We start from the raw sequence: 16,908 nt of genomic DNA, 5'->3' as shown, positions 1-16,908 counted from the left end.
ATGGTATGGTATGGTATGGTATATGGTATGGTATGGTATGGTATATGGTATGGTATGGTATGGTATGGTATGATATATGGTATGGTATATGGTATGGTATGGTATGGTATGGTATATGGTATGGTATGGTATGGTATATGGTATGGTATGGTATGGTATGATATATGGTATGGTATGGTATGGTATGGTATGGTATGGTAACCTACTGGAGTAAAAAACTAAACTGCTGAAGCACATGTTCTTTCTAACGGTTCCTTGTGTGGTGGCATGCTTCATACTGGAGGTGCACCACATGCCAACAACTCAGAAAGCATCAATATGGATATGATATCATAGTTACGTTTGAGATGAAAAGGTTATTTATAAAAAGCATATCCATACTTAATAATAATAATAATAATAATAGCTTAGATTTATATAGTGCCTTTCATGGGACCCAAGGTCGCTTTACGAGGAAGAACCGGGCAAAACAAACATAACAACACAAAAGGCAATCAGACAAGCAGTCAGACAAACAACAACAACAACAAATAGATTAGGGGCCACAGGCCTTGGTGAGCAGATGGCTCTTGAGGGCCGTTTTGAAGGCGTCAATACTTGAGGGTTTATTGGGAAATCAGAGTTAGAATGTGAGACGAATAGGATTACTTTGTCCTTCAACAAGATGCAAGTGTTGGCATGCCAACATATTAACATGTGCAGCATACATTTCTGCATCTGCCGACATGCACAGGTTGTGAAGAGCCAGATCATATATTCATAATACTAAATAAATAATAATCCCACAAACATTTTACGATGGCAACATGGCTAACTGTTGACTTTAGCACAGAAATGTTCAAAGTTCAGTGTGTGTGTGTGTGTGTGTGTGTGTGTGTGTGTGTGTGTGTGTGTGTGTGTGTGTGTGTGTGTGTGTGTGTGTGTGTGTGTGTGTGTGTGTGTGTGTGTGTGTCACCTTGCTGAAGAGTGTGGGCTTGAGCTGTGCTGTGGTGTAGCAGGGATTAAAAAACTTGCTAAGGGTCACCTGGAGGAAAGAAAAAGAGAGAAAGTTAAAAAAATTGTTATTACTTTTAGTAGATTTTACACCAAATATTGTTCGTCAAATCGTGTGTTTGTTTGCGTCTCACCGGCGGAGGTACAGTCTTGTATCGAACCCAGAAGACGGCAGCTATCAGACCGATGTCTCTGGCAATCACTAGAGCTGTGAGTGGAGCTGAAACAGAACACATCATCTCATAAAGCACTTTCTAGAACTGCCACATGAAACACATGGAAGTAAACACACTTAAATACAGCTTCTTTTTTATTCCCCTGCCGTTGACCTTTCCACTAAACACTGAAATTAAGGAGTGAGAATCATGATAATATTTAAATATAGATATAAAAAGAATCAAAGAAAATGAATTATAACATAATATATCATTATAACATGATTATTAAATAATAAGAAGGAGACAGTGTATAATACCTGGTATCAGATCAGCGTAGGTGAGACTGACGTATAAAAAACTGACGAGAATCTTATCAGCCAATGGGTCGAGAGCGCTGCCCAACGCTGACTTCTGAGAGGGCCACGTCCGGGCGATGTAACCGTCCAACTGAAGCAGGGAGGAAGAGAGGAAGACATTTTAATAAATGAGAATCAGAAATCTTTTCTTTTTTAAATATCTCTTCAAGTTTAGTTTAAAAAAAAAAAAATCTTTATCCAGTCCTTGTGTCTTTGGATTAACTTAAAAATAGATATAAAAAAGTTAATGATAATGAAAATAATAAATACTATTGTAACGACGAGACGCCGTTACTAGAGCTCTCGTGAACAAGTTTATATAATGTATTGATGTAGTATTTATTTGGTATAAGTGTTCGCCCCCATCTCGTCTGTTGCTTCCGGTCGTCTCTGCGTTCCCTCCTACTGATTACCCAATTGTGTTCACCTGGTGCCCTGTGTTGTCTCCTCCCCCCTCACCTGTGTCTAATTGCTCCCCCTCACCTGTGCCTTGTTAGTCTGTGTGTGTATTTAAGTGCTGTTTCTTGTTGGAGTGGTAGTGTGTGAGAGAGATCGTGGTGGCTGCAGGCTGGGCTCACGTGAAACAGCAGCAGCAGGATTGAGGCTGTGTGTAATGTTTTAATAAATGCCCACGTCGTCGTCGGGTTATATTTTTGGACGTTCTGCCTCTGCCTCCTTGCTTGGTCGGGCCGCTCAACGGTCAGTCTCACAACTATAATGCAGAGGTGGGACCAAGTCATTGTTTTGCAAGTCTGAGTCAAGTCTCAAGTCAGGATGGGCAAGTTCAAGTCAAGTCCTAAACTTTGACAAAACGAGTCATAAACAAGTCATTATGTGCTTTTCACCAAATGTAATGACATCGACCAACAGAATAATACTTAATAATCAAACTGCTCTTTATTCACATTCATAATTTAATAATCCATTTTCTCTCTGCTGGTAAAGTAATGTGTTTCTTTCTTTTTTACGAGGGATCAGTAAGGCTACCGTGACGGTTTGATTCAGAAGGAGAAGAGAACACCTGAATCTAGATTCCTCTGCAGGTGGTACTTTAACTATATTTTGATGCTAATGCTTTTGTACTTTTACTTGTAACATTTTGAATGCAGGACTTGTTACTGTAACCGAGTATTCCCACACTCTGATACTTTTACTCAAGTACAAGATCTAAACTTCTCCCACCTCTGTCAATAATTCCTGATTGGTTACCAACAAAAACACCTGCTCTGAAGGTTATTTCCATTTTAAAAATCCTGCACTCAGCTTTGCTTTCTCCAATACAATTTTTTCGGTTTTCGCTCATTTCTTGACTTTTTCCAACGCGCTTGCATTTAAATCCGTCTCCCCGTCGCTCTGTGTAGCAGGCCTGTATTACTACACCTGCTGTCTTTGGAGCGTCTGCCCCCCACCCTTCTTTCACATAATGGTATGATCCTAGTGTGTCCTCGCATATGATTGGCCGCATGGTGGCCCAGCTAAATAAAGACCCGCCCCTGCCTGCAAGGATTCTCAGCAAGAGTAGAAGCGGCTGGAGATTCTGCTCTCCCCGACGGGAGTCTGCTCTTCTAGCGGCATCTCGCGATTGGCGTGTTGGAGACTTCTGACTTAAATTACCAAGTCACCTCAAGTCAGAAGGCTCAAGTCCAAGTCAAGTCCCGAGTCATTGGTGTTCAAGTCGAGTCGCAAGTGTTTTGTGATTTTGTCAAGTCGAGTCCAAAGTCATCAAATTAGTGACTCGAGTCCCAGTCATGTGACTCGAGTCCACACCTCTGCTATAATTACTATTATGATAATTATCTTAATTATCAGTTTATATACAAATAGGATGAGAAATGTTATCTGAACATCGACTTGTAGGAATTTATTTTACTTATTATTTGATGTTCACCCTGGAAATGGGTGTATGCATATGTGTACTGTATGTGTATGTATATATAGAATTGTGTTCATCTGTGTAAGTATTTAATGACAGAATTATCTTTTTTTACTTTATCCTGCAACAGGATGACTAACAGGAGGGCTACTTCTGTATAAGTGATGCTTTCTGCCCTCCAGCTTCTACAAGGTTTGTTTGTTTTTTGATGTATAAACGGTCTAATTGTTGAAATAGTAGAATACATCATTTAAAAAAAGGTCTAAAAAGGAGCAAATGCAGCAACCTAAAGGTTTAACTACAGCTAACTGAAGTTCACCCTTCTGACAGTGATAATTGGCCCTAGTCACTTCTTAATTAAAATTCTGATCTATTGATCACATTTAGGATGTCCTGATTATTATCAAATATTTGTTATAAGCATGCGTGTGTAGGCTGTCTTGTGAGGTAGCTAGTTTCATGATCTTATGTCAAGATAGAAAAGTAAAGCTGGGTAATAAAAGGTTAAGTGTCTATCTTAATTTGGACTATTTATCTAGAAAGAACATCTTACTTTATGGTAATATTTACTTGACAATAATACCACTAACGTCTAACGGGAGACAAATATATATATTTTTTATATTTCTATATGTCAAAAGTCCAAAAGTTGAGTTGGAATCTTTCAAATCTGTGTGTGTGTGTGTGTGTGTGTGTGTGTGTAGAGGTCTGTATCTCCACACGTTAGATAATACATCTGTAGTTGCTCCACATGTGTTTCATTTCATTTGTATTTGTTCCGTTCATGGTATGCACAACTTAATGTATAATAATTGTTTGAAAAAGATGTCTCTATAAACACACCATGCCCGAAAAGGAGCAGGGAGAAGAAAATAATCTTATATTACCTGTCCCTTTCTCAAAATAAATAAATAAATAGAAATAGATGGTCTGTCTTTCATATGTTCTTATTCACAGCCAATGATAACAGAACCGCAGGAAAATATGAGAAACACAAAAAAAAAAATACGTAGTTCCCACTTGACAGTTAACGGAAATAAAGCTGTTGAGTGGAAGCGTCAGTGTTACCAGGTCCGTGGCTCCGGCCAGAGTGAACAGAGCGAGGCTCAGGTGGAAGTGCTGCTCGATGATCAGGTAGCCCAGGAAGGGAGCGAGGATAATCCGACACACACACAGGAAGTTTGGGATCGTCCACGGGTTCTCGTACTGCAGAGAAAAGCAGATTGAACATGTGCTTAAGGCAAGTTTATTTATATAGCAGCTTTCAACACAAGGCAATTCAAAGTGCTTGGAAAACATTAAGAGCCTTTCTGCAGCAGAATTACATTATCAAATGTCCTTTAAAAAACAGCCATGAAAAAGCTAAGACATTAATATAAAAATGAAACAAGCTAATATACAATAAAAAAAGTATAAATGGCAAAAAAAGTACACATTAATTATTTGGGATAACCTGCATTTATGGTCACATTTGTTCCAAAGTATGTGTTAAAAGAATCTCTGTCGTCACCGGCTCGAGTTTCAAATCACGATACATGCATTTATTTTATTGCAAGAATTAAAGTAGTCCTCACATACAGAGCATATAGTATAGCAACTAGTTCCCCGAACAGTGTCCAATCAGGACGTGGGGCTGCTCTGCTGTTTAACCATAATCATCATCATCATCATCAGAAGAAGGAATTCAAGGTTCTTTATTGTCAAACTAACATAGCTACAGAGTAATTATGTCGTTGAAAATCTTAGGTCAAAGGCTACTCCAACAATGCAACACAATAATACAGACAAGCAGACAATATTAAAATATACTATATTAAAAGTAATACAAAAAGAAAAATAGTTTAAAAAAAAGTGGAATAGTGCAATACGAGTCTATATACAAGTTATTTGGAATGATATATTAGATAGATGAATAATTACTAAGTAGCAGATGAATGTTATGAAAGTGTGTCAGCAGTTCAGTTGTTTAACAGTCTTATTGTTCCAAAGTTTAAAATGACTTCCTACAGGATGATGTCATTGAAGCTGAAGCTCAGCCGGGGTTGGGTGGTGCAGAAGGACAATCACCCTAAATATGGCTTAGTTAGTACAAAGAAAATCTGCCTTTTAAAAGTGGATCAGTCAGAGTCCAGACCTTATCCAATAGAGATGCTGTGGAATGAACTCAAGAGAGTCGTTCACACCAGACATCCTGAGAAAATGGCTGAGCTGAAGGAGTTCTGTGATGAAGAACGGTCCAACACTCCTCCTGAACATTGTGCAGGTCTGATCTGGAGCTACCAAAGTTATTACTGCAAAAGGAGGTTTTAACAGTTATTAAATCCAAGGGTTCACTTTTTCCACGAGTGCTTCAAATGTTCAATAAAGACATGAAAGAGTATACATGTTTGTCTGTCATAAGCTTAAGCACATTGTGTTGGTCTATACTCTATAGGCTACTTGTGACTTTAGTGAAGATCAGATAACTTCTAATGACAAATTCATGCATAAAACCAGGATATTCCTTCGGGTTCTCATGGAATGTACTCACCGGCACTTTGAACTGTTACAAAGCCACAATAACACTCTCTTTATTGGGCAACCCTAATCTCTGCACACTTAACATTCCTCCAGGTGACTCTTGCACTCACCAGCTCTTTAAACTGGAACAGTCCATCTCCCGGTACCAGGCCGGCCTCCCCCCGGTTCTCCTCCTCCTTTCGCCCCGGTGTCTCCTCGGTCTTCCCGCTGCAGAGCCCGCGAGCTTCAGGTGACAGCAGAGACCGGAAACTGCCCACCGACCTCCCGTGACCTCCCCAGTGCACGAACCTTTTCCCCTGCACGTGCCACGGTGAAGCGTTGTTCACCTGCTGCAGTATGCCAGTGTCAGAGACCCCCAGGGGCCATAAGCAGCTCACCGGCAACGGTTTCAGCCTGCCGGTGACAGGTGTGTGTCGCCATGACGCAGGCTCGAACCCACAAGAATACGCACGCCGCGCACACACAAGCCAGCGAACATGAGCTACGTTTCGGCACATCGGAGCGGAAACCCCCCGGATACACATTGTTATCATATTCAAAACCCCCCGTTACCGACCTGTTGGTCTCGTGCGGTCTGTCCCGGTGTTCATGATGAAGTTTCAGACTCTGACGGTCAGAGCCTCCGCTGCTGCAGGCTGCAGGCCGCCATGTTGCCGTAAAACTGACACGGTGTCGCAAAGTGTCGTCTCGTCAACAAGGCTTTTATTTCGAAAATCATGTTGTGATTCAGACAAGTCACATTTATATACGCAAATAAAAGCCACCATATCAAATACATTGTTTTTTTTGGTTCCCTGTTAATAAATAAGTCAATATTTATTTATTGAACTATTTAATATTCCATCCCTAACATACTTATATATATAATAACTTATTTATAGTTTGTTACTGTATTTGTAATTCAACACATATCTTTTCTACTTTCTTGTTTATTTCTAGTCTTTTAATATGTATGTCTTTTTATGCTGATGCAACACCAATATTTCCCAAATTGGTATCAATAAAGTACTTCTTATCTTATCTCATCCTATTAACAAGGAAGCACAACAAACAAATGGCTGTATTTAAAAAAGAGTGTCCAAAAGGTGAACTCAGGTGGTGAAAAACGAATAATTTCACTTCATTTTGAAATCTATAAAGACAGACTTGGCTTTAATTATTTGGAATTGAAAATGCACGACAGACTTTCTTCTGGACAGACATTGGTAATAACCTGAGGAAGTTGCACATTTATTTTTAGAGCTGCAGTTATAAGTCCGGATTTGTACTGAGAGCGGAAAATTGAAGAACAGATAAAGATGCCGTTAAGTTTGTTCAAGTGAAATGTGAGAGGAAATGGAGCAATAAAGACTGAGGCTGTCATGTCCTCAAACACAGATCACTGAGATACGGAAGTGCAGCATCACAGAATTTTGTTTCCTTTTTATTGGGAAAATACTGAAGTTCCTTTTATATCAGAGTAGCACATGATAAGAGAGGCCCTACGTAGCTGTGTACGTAGCCGGATGATTACATGGAAGACGCTCATGAGACACTGTGTTGAAGTTATGATGTTCCTAAGACTGGCATGATGACACAGAATCTAGAGGGATAGACATATGACTGTCTTGTTTATTGCTTACGCAGGCCTTAGCTAAACTTAACTAATGTCAGAATACTTGTTTACTGTAACACCCTCTCTTGTACATCAGCATATCAAGGACTCTACTCTGGGAACTATTTGTCCCATGCAACCTCTGTGTGTGATGACTACTTCCATTCTTGCAAGGATCATAAATACATGTATCCTGATATTGAAAACCAAGCCGGTGAAGAGTGATATTTTTCTAAAACCTTTCAATCATTATTTTTGGTGTAGATACTTGATTTCATTATTTTTTATTTCATTTTTATTTGTTCCGTTCATGGTATGCACAACTTAATGTATACAAATTATTTACAAAACATGTCTCTATAAATACAGCGTGCCCGAAAAGGAGCAGGGAGGAGAATATAATCTTATATTACCTGCCCCTTTCTCAAAGAAACTAAATAAATAGAAATAGATGGTCTGTCCTTCATATGTTCTTATTTACAGCCAATCACAACAGTAGCGTAGGATAATAAGAGAAACACAAAAACTTACTACAAAAAATACTTATTTCCCACTTGACAGTTAACGGAAAGAAACAAAACAAAAAACAACATCAAAACATCACATGTACAAGGAAAAGTGCAACACCCTCATCTGAGTCCTACTCCTAACTTAATGATTGTTTTACCTTCCCTTCTCTAAATAGTATTTTAACAAATATTTCTTGAGAGTTTTCACAATTAATTCAATGTAATTTAATTTGTAATCAAATTTCCAAGTTAAATTTATACAATTCATAAAAATCACAATGCAATTTTTCTTTCTAAAATGCATAATACTCATCATATTGATTCCAGAGTTAATGATTGTTGAAATTGAACATACATTAAACCAATCAGTATCATATCATTATATTTGATAACTCAATATACTTAATGTTTTACAAAACATCCAGTGTTTCGGTAGTGACCACAGTATTTTGTTCTCAAGTTTGTATAATATTCCCTCAAACTTATTGCTTAATCTTAACTCACATCATGCCTTATGTTGAAGTGTGAATGTTTGAAGCTACTGACCCAGAATCAGCACTTTAGTAACAGGCTGAAATAGAGGGGAATGAGGCTAATGCATGATCTGTTTGGTATTTTGAGCAATACACTTCATAGACATGTTTTTATATATATCTGAGACCTATAATATAGGCCTACAAATAGTATAATAAGAGACCTTTAAAGTAACACACTGATTTTCAGACTTTAAAACACTTTTATTTCAAAACTATGGGATTTACCTGCTTACTGAACCATTCCATTTTGTCACTACCGAAACGATCATGTCAATTACCGAAACGTAACCATATGTTCGGTAGTGACTGTTTCGGTAGTGAGGATTCTAGCTAAGTTTGAGCATAACTAAAGAATGCTAGCAAGTACATGGCTAGCATACACGTTTATGAACAGGTTTACACACATAAAAACCTAATACTTTGCATAAAACTCCGAAAAAGTTTACTGAAAGGTGGGTTATGTCATTTTGGAGAAACCAGCTCGAGTGCGCTAGAATTTGAAAGTACCCCTTCCTTCAGACTTCCTTACAGAGCCCCTCCTCCAACACACACGAACGCGCACATGACCAATGAGGGCACGAGATAAGTTTAGCCGGGTCGGCTCAGATGATTGGTCGTGCTTTTTACAGCGCCACGGCTTCCACAGATGACATTTTGTTATGTATTTATTGTCAAAGGAGCATTTAATGTATTCATTGCTATCGGGATGTTAAGAGCATTCCATTGAATATAACAAAAAGTGTTTCTGAAATAAATTACATACCCCAGCTTTAATCGAAGATAATATGTGTTAGGTAGTGACAATTCTTAAGGCTACACGCCAATTTTCAGATTTTGGAACAGATTTATATCAAAAGTCTGGGATATAGCTACTTGCCATTCAGCCATGAGGGACAGGGATGCAATGTCACTGCTTAGTCAAAAGTGCAGGGGTGTGGCTAAAAACCAGGCTCAGCCATTGGACTAAAACCCCTTGTCTTTCGGTAGTGACAAACTGGGGACATGATTTTTTGAGTATAGATTTTTTATAAAAAAATTAAACCCACAATAAATCTAAATATTCCAACTTCTGTTTGAATGTACTCATAAAGGTCTTCTAAATACACCATTGAACAAATTAAATAAAATGTTTTAAGTGTTACAGCACATGAAATGTAGATGTCAGGTTTGGGGACAGCTACTTCCCAATAGAAAGTACCCTATAAAGGATGTTTTTGTAGATATTAAGCTCATCACTATCTAATTGAATGCCTTGTGTTTAAATAGACCATAACATATTCTTAGTAAATATCTATGTCTGAATACTTAATTGTTTTGTTAAATAGTTTTTCTTGTGGGACTACACTTTGCATCAATTCGGTAGAATGCCCCATATATATAATACCTTGCTTTATAGTTTGTTACTGTATTTGTAATTCAACACGTATATTTTCTACTTTCTTGTTTATTTCTAGTCTTTTAATTTGTATTGTAAAAAGTCTTTTTATGCTGCTGCAACACCAACATTTCCCAAATTGGTATCAATAAAGTACTTCTTATCTTATCTCATCTTATTAACAGGGAAGCACAACAAACAAATGGCTGTATTTAAAAGAGAGTGTCGAAAAGGTGAACTCAGGTGGTGAAAAACGAATAATTTCACTTCATTTTGAAATCTATAAAGAGAGACTTGGCTTTAATTATTTGGAATTGAAAATGCACGACAGACTTTCTTCTGGACGGACATTGGTAATAACCTGAGGAAGTTGCACATTTATTTTTAGAGCTGCAGTTATAAGTCCGGATTTGTACTGAGAGCGGAAAATTGAAGAACAGATAAAGATGCCGTTAAGTTTGTTCAAGTGAAATGTGAGAGGAAATGGAGCCAAAAAGACTGAGGCTGTCATGTCCTCAAACACAGATCACTGAGATACGGAAGTGCAGCATCACAGAATATGACTGGTGACTCTGATTAATGTCTATTGGGTACACACACGATGTTGCTATTGTTTTTAATGATGCTTTAATCAAGCAAGTAGATAATGCATAGGCCGCCTGTCAGAAAGTCCGAACAGAACATTCTTGGAGATCATGGTGTAAAGACGTGGGAGTTGGACTGCATGTCTTTACCCTCTTAGCGCAGCATTTACCAATTTACAGCCATTCATAGAGGCCGGGGCTGCCATACAAGGTGCCAACTGCTCAAAGAAACATTGCTTGATAACCCTTGTCATATATTCAATGCACTGAGTATTTTTGTTTCCTTTTTATTGGGAAAATACTGAATGTTCCTTCTATATCAGAGTAGCACATGATAAGAGAGGCCCTACGTGGCTGTGTACGTAGCCGGATGACTACATGGAAGACGCTCATGAGACACTGTTGAAGTTATGATGTTCCTAAGACTGGCATGATGATACAGAATCTAGAGGGATAGACATATGACTGTCTTGTTTATTGCTTACGCAGGCCTTAGCTAAACTTAACTAATGTCAGAATAATTGTTGACTGTAACACCCTCTCTTGTACATCAGCATATCAAGGACTCTATTCTGGGAACTATTTGTCCATTGCAACCAGAGGCGCGGGAAGGTATTTTGAGTGGGGGTGCTGAGGTGCTGGACTCCAGTGAACACTATTACGGGCACTATAGAGCACGCACAAAAAAACTCCCCACACGCAAACACACAGTAAACCCGCGACTGTTACAATGAAGGCTCGATAATCAGCTCACGGCATATAGGCAGGGGTAAAGTGCTATTTTTTACGAGTGGGGAGCGGACCTCACCTCCTCTAGGGGGTTCCGGGGGGATGCTCCCCCGGGAAGATTTTTTTTAAATATTGAAGTTAAAAGCATCAATCTGGTGCACTTTGAGAGCAACATTAAGAGATCTATGGATACATCTCTCAACACCCAGATGAAACACAACTGTAAGCAGATGTTCTTTTTCTTTATGGATATTTTACAAATCACTCCCCTTTCAAACTGTATTCTTTTTTTACTGCCATCTAGTATTTCATAATTGTTTTTCCTTTATTCTCTTATTTTTTTATAACTATAATGATCATATGAAGGTGTGCCGCGGAAATAATCTTTTGAATAATTTTTGACCAAACCGTTTGAGACCCACTGAGATAACTTAGACTAAAGTTAACTATCTAAACACTCAGAGTCCTTTAGCTCACCTGAGCCTCTCAGTCTGAGAGGAGAGCTCTCCTCCAGCTTGTTGTGGAACAAACAGCTCCGTATGTCCGTTAGTGCAGCTAGCTAACCAGATGCTAACAACACGGTCCCTGCTGCTGGCACCGGTCCCTCTCTCTCTCCCCCTCTCTCACACACACTAAATGCGCTATTTCCGCACACACACAGAGCCGCGAGCTTGAATGACACAAGCACACTTTTATTTCCATCCAACTCTCTGATTGGTCTGGTGTCTTGCCTCTGTTGCATTCACTGAACACGGGAAATTACAGTCCTGCCGTCCTTTCTAGTGTCTTGATGAGGTTCAGGTAAAGCACGGTTAATGTATTATATTATTGAGGTAGAATTGTCCGGGGCTACAGAAAAAACATTCGGGGCAGGCCAAAATATCATTTTACCAACAATGTGGAATTTATTGGCTTCATATTACACAGATTATGCACAGCGGGAGCAGCAATAACCGTCAAATAATAATTCAGACAGGGGAGCTCCGCACCCCCTGCCTGCCGCTAGGGGGGTGCTGCAGCGCCCTCAGCGCCCATGCATGCAACCTCTGTGTGTGATGACTACTTCCATTCTTGCAAGGATCATAAATACATGTATCCTGATATTGAAGATCAAGCCGGTGACGAGTGATATTTTTCTAACACCTTTCAATCATTATTTTTGGTGTAGATACTTGATTTAATTATTTTTTATTTCATTTTTATTTGTTCCGTTCATGGTATGCACAGCTTAATGTATAACAATTATTTGCAAAACATGTCTCTATAAACACACCATGCCCGAAAAGGAGCAGGGAGAAGAACATAATCTTACATTACCTGCCCCTTTCTCAAAGAAACTAAATAAATAGAAATAGATGGTCAGTCCTTCATATGTTCTTATTTACAGCCAATCATAACAGTATCATAGGATAATAAGAGAAACACAAAAACTTACTACAAAAAATACTTATTTCCCACTTGACAGTTAACGGAAAGAAACAAAACAAAAAACAACATCAAAACATCACATGTACAAGGAAAAGTGCAACACCCTCATCTGAGTCCTACTCATAACTTAATGTTATAACGTTTAAAAATATATATTTGTCTCTTGTAGGAGCCATATGTTAAAATGTATATTTGATATATTTAATTGACCGCAGCTGTTTTGTGATTAAGAGGCGTTATAGCCGACGGCAGCTGCTGGTGATTGTGTGTGTGTGAGAAGGAGAAAGAAACACAGAGCAACATTGTTTTTTGACCTGTGTTTGTATTTGATACCTTATGTTTTAAGTAAAGAGTCAAACAAACTATCCTGAGATGTGTTTTGTCCGAGTCAAGCTTACCTGTGAATCGAATTTTGGATTAGACGGAACTACAATAATCATTATCTTTTCTCTAACAACTTATTTGCGTATGTCGTTTATGTTTGCACTACCACACGCCAAAGCTAATTCTTTGTATGTATAAACGTACCTGCCAATAAACTCCATTCTGATTCTGATTCAAGTAAACATTGATATATTGACTGCAGGAGAACAAACTGTTATCTGGACAACGTCAACTCTAACCATCAGATCAATCTCTTCCTCTGCAGCACACTCAAGATATCATCAAGTTCAGATCAGAAGTCTTGACACAAATAGCGTGCTTTGAGCTAAACTCTTGATAACCCTTCAAAGTTTCCACTGACGATGAGATAAAGATGTCATGTTGTCGGACCACCAATGAGACGCTGTTGCTGAGGGTTGATACAGATCTTATAAGTGAGCGGTGTCAGTGTTTGCACAACACTCACGAGGAAACCTCCGAGCAGAATGGCAGCAGTCGCAGAGCTCTCCGTGCTGCTGCTTGCTCTCATCAGCAACATTCACGCTGAAGAACTCGTCGTCATTCGAAAGGAAAGCCTCTCTTATACCTTCCAGCTCCCAGAGGAGGCCGGCTCCTGCCTGATCTCCAGATGTGTTGGTGAGGAGAAGCTGGTCCTGTGGAACACCTCTGACCTCTGGCCCCAGAACTCCTCAGTCCCTGAAGACCTGAAACAACGACTCGTCCGCATGGCCGATAATTCTTCCTACAAGATCAATGACATGACCCGTTCAGACTCCGGCCTGTACCAAGAGGAGTGCTGGGCTGAGGGCAACGTGACTCATGAGAGAAACATCACAGTTATTGTTTGTTTTTTAATAGCGCCGTTCGAAAATGGACAAATGGAAGATGATGACCTGTTATGTTCTGAAGAAGCTGAAAGCCTGGATGTCCAGTGGCTCAAACGGGATCATCGATATGAACAGGAAATATGGACCAGAGTTGTTGGGGCATCAGTGATGGACAATGATAGAGGAAGATACCAAGTGGTGAAGAACACATCAGCTCTACGTATTTCCAACTTCTCAACAGCTGACCTCGGAGTATACACCTGTCTGGAGATGGACCAACAGCAGTGTTTTAGCAGTCACCCTGTAGAGTATCAGCTGGAAGCAGATGTTATGTATCACTCAGTGGACGACACGGTTGTGTTGCAGTGCTCTCTCACTGATTTCAGCGAAGAGACACCTCCATACTGGACGGCTTCATTAATCAACAGTGATCAAGGAAAACTAAACTACTCTTCTTTAGTGGACCAGAAATACTCTCTGGTGTTAACATCAGTAACGTTAAATCACTCAGGTCTGTACTCTTGTAATACCTTAACTACTGTGAAATTATATGAGCTGTTGGTGTGCCCCAAATTCCCCCGCCCTGCTGTAGAGCTCTTCTCAGGGGGAGAAGAAGTCACTCTCAGATGCAAAGATTGGGAAAATGGTAGGTTACATACTTGGTTCTTTAAGTCGAACCGAACCAAAGGAAGAACCCTCACTCAGTATGATCAGATCAGTATCAATGCGCGCCAGTACCCTGATGGGAGACTGGTGATTTCTGATGTCTCTCTGCAAGACACAGGAGAGTATTGGTGTGGAGTTAGGGACCAAAATGGTCAGTGTATGTTTTCCACCAAAACCCTCCTAATGCACAGAGACCCCTTTGGGGTTTACTCCACCTTCTACGCAGTGAGATGCTCAGCGCTCAGCGTTCTGCTGCTGGTGCTCTGTGTGGCTGTAGTCACTGTGACCCTGAGGACCAGAGGGGAGGACACTTGATATGCATCTGTTCTCATGTACATATCCTCATCTGAGTTAATACAGTGGGTCATAAACAGGATTTAAAACACTGGATGTTAGACATTCATGAAAATCACAAAAGATAAAAAAAAAGATAGAGGGATTACAAAGACAAACGCCAAAATGTAACATCGTTATTATTATTATTATTATTATTCTTGATAACTGTGTTAACAATTTAAAAGTCTAAAAGGTGAAACTTAAGATAGGGAATACAACGACGTATAATACTTGGAAAAAAGGCTTTGCTTGTTGGAATTTTTAAGAAATATATTTTGAATATAACACATTTTATTACGTATAAAAAATATTATTTTAAGTTGTATATATATTATGATGGTTTTGCTATTGTTGTAAATACATGTGTTTTTGATATAATATCTTTTAACATTTCACTTATCAACCTTTAAACGTTTGCTGTTTTAAATCCACTGATATTATCTTTGTGTTATTATACTGATGTTTTATTTCAAATCAAATAATGATGTGATTTCTTCTGTTTTATTAAATGTGGAAAAATGTGATTTGGCTTTTATGCATTTATGATGTTTGTATCTTCCTTGTTGTCAGCATTCGATCATTTTGTATAATTCCTTGATCTATATATCAATATCAATAATCAAGTGTGTGTATAATAAAGGTTACGAATAATCAACAAAACCTGGGAGACAGTTTTAGAATTTTTTTCTGATCTTAACCCTTGAATGGGCATTATAACATTATGTACAATTAATTGATTGCTATTTTCCATATTTCACACATATCACTGTTATTAGAATCTATTTTCCACATTAATACACGTATATTAAATGCCTATTACACTGTAATCAAACCTGTATTCAACCAATTCTACTGCGCCCCTTTTACACATGGACACAGCCTGTAAAATGACTATCCCCAAATACACAGAAACCATTTAAGGGTTAAAAATGACATACCACATGTCAGGGAATAATTCTGAATACATGTTTACCTTTCGCAGCATGCTATCTCCCTTAAGGAGGGGCTGCTGTAGCAATTGTTGTTACCAGTTTGTGACCGGGCTACTCTCGATCAGAGATAGTTATTGTTGTGGGACACCTGGAACCATACTTGCCAACCTTGAGACCTCAGAAATCGGGAGCATTTAAAAACCGGAGGGGGGTGGGGGTGCTAGTGGATCGCCGGAGCTGTAGATTAACATTAACATGCTTATTGTAGTTGTAAGTGCACTGCCTTGCGGCCTGTAGCACCATGGAGCATATGTGTGGGCTGGACCTATATTTTACAGAAAAGGAGTGAGCAACGGGTCGAGTTGTCGATTCTTGTTCCGTTTTCTGTGACTATCTGCCTCACCCTCTCAGACTTTCAGTTGCGCGCGCTACTAAAGAGACGTGTTACCATGGAAACCAAACAATGGTGTAGCTGTATTAAAGTCCGAGTGGAAACAGTCCTGAGTAAATCTGATTTGGTCAGAAATCGGGAGAAATATGACCCCGGGAGAGGGCAGTGAAATCGGGAGTCTCCCGCGAAAATCGGGAGGGTTGGCAAGTGTGCCTGGAACACATCCTTCACGGGGTGTAGATGACCCCGAGCCATAAGCGACAACAAATGTGATTCAGTGTCCTCAGCTGTTTAGTCTATCTATTGAAGAATGTAGATTATTACACTCTGAACTAGTTTAAACCTGGAGCTACAGGAGGGCTCTTCAGAATTGATTGTGGTATCTCATCCGTGTGGTCAGACCCCGTGGCATGTCTTGTGAATTCTTCGGCCGAAGCTCCAAATAAACCGTCAGTGTTTGCCGTCAAAGCTCCAGCTCTCCTCGTGTCTCTCTGAGTCCTGAATCCTATTGCTTCAGAAGTTTCCCCCAGACCACACGACTCAAAAGTACTTCATATTGAAAGCTATTTTAAAATCCGATCAAGGCACAATATGAAATACATGTTTTTTTCACTTTTAATAAATAAGTACATATTTAATGCATAGCTGTATTTAAAATCAAATGTATCACAATCCAATTAAAAAAAAAGACCAATAAACAAACACTTTTCTGAGAAG

The 16,908-nt window shown here is 39.2% G+C and overlaps 1 protein-coding gene across 1 annotated transcript; it reads right to left on the bottom strand.

The window, feature by feature from the left end:
* Window positions 1-823: 823 nt before the first annotated feature.
* Window positions 824-6,582, bottom strand: crls1 (cardiolipin synthase 1). The gene is made up of 5 exons (XM_079690665.1): window positions 6,011-6,582; window positions 4,449-4,586; window positions 1,469-1,598; window positions 1,128-1,213; window positions 824-1,024 (listed from the first exon to the last, which is right to left on the bottom strand). Exons 1-5 carry the CDS (start codon window positions 6,431-6,433, stop codon window positions 839-841), a joined length of 963 nt encoding a protein of 320 aa, XP_079546791.1. The 5' UTR covers window positions 6,434-6,582; the 3' UTR covers window positions 824-838.
* Between the last annotated feature and the right edge of the window lie 10,326 nt (window positions 6,583-16,908).

This window comes from Notothenia rossii (assembly GCF_949606895.1).
Source record: "Notothenia rossii genome assembly, chromosome: 6".
In the NCBI taxonomy this organism is placed as follows: domain Eukaryota; kingdom Metazoa; phylum Chordata; class Actinopteri; order Perciformes; family Nototheniidae; genus Notothenia; species Notothenia rossii.
The sequence above is the reverse complement of the archived record's forward strand: the minus strand, read 5'-3'. Positions and strand labels throughout refer to the sequence as shown.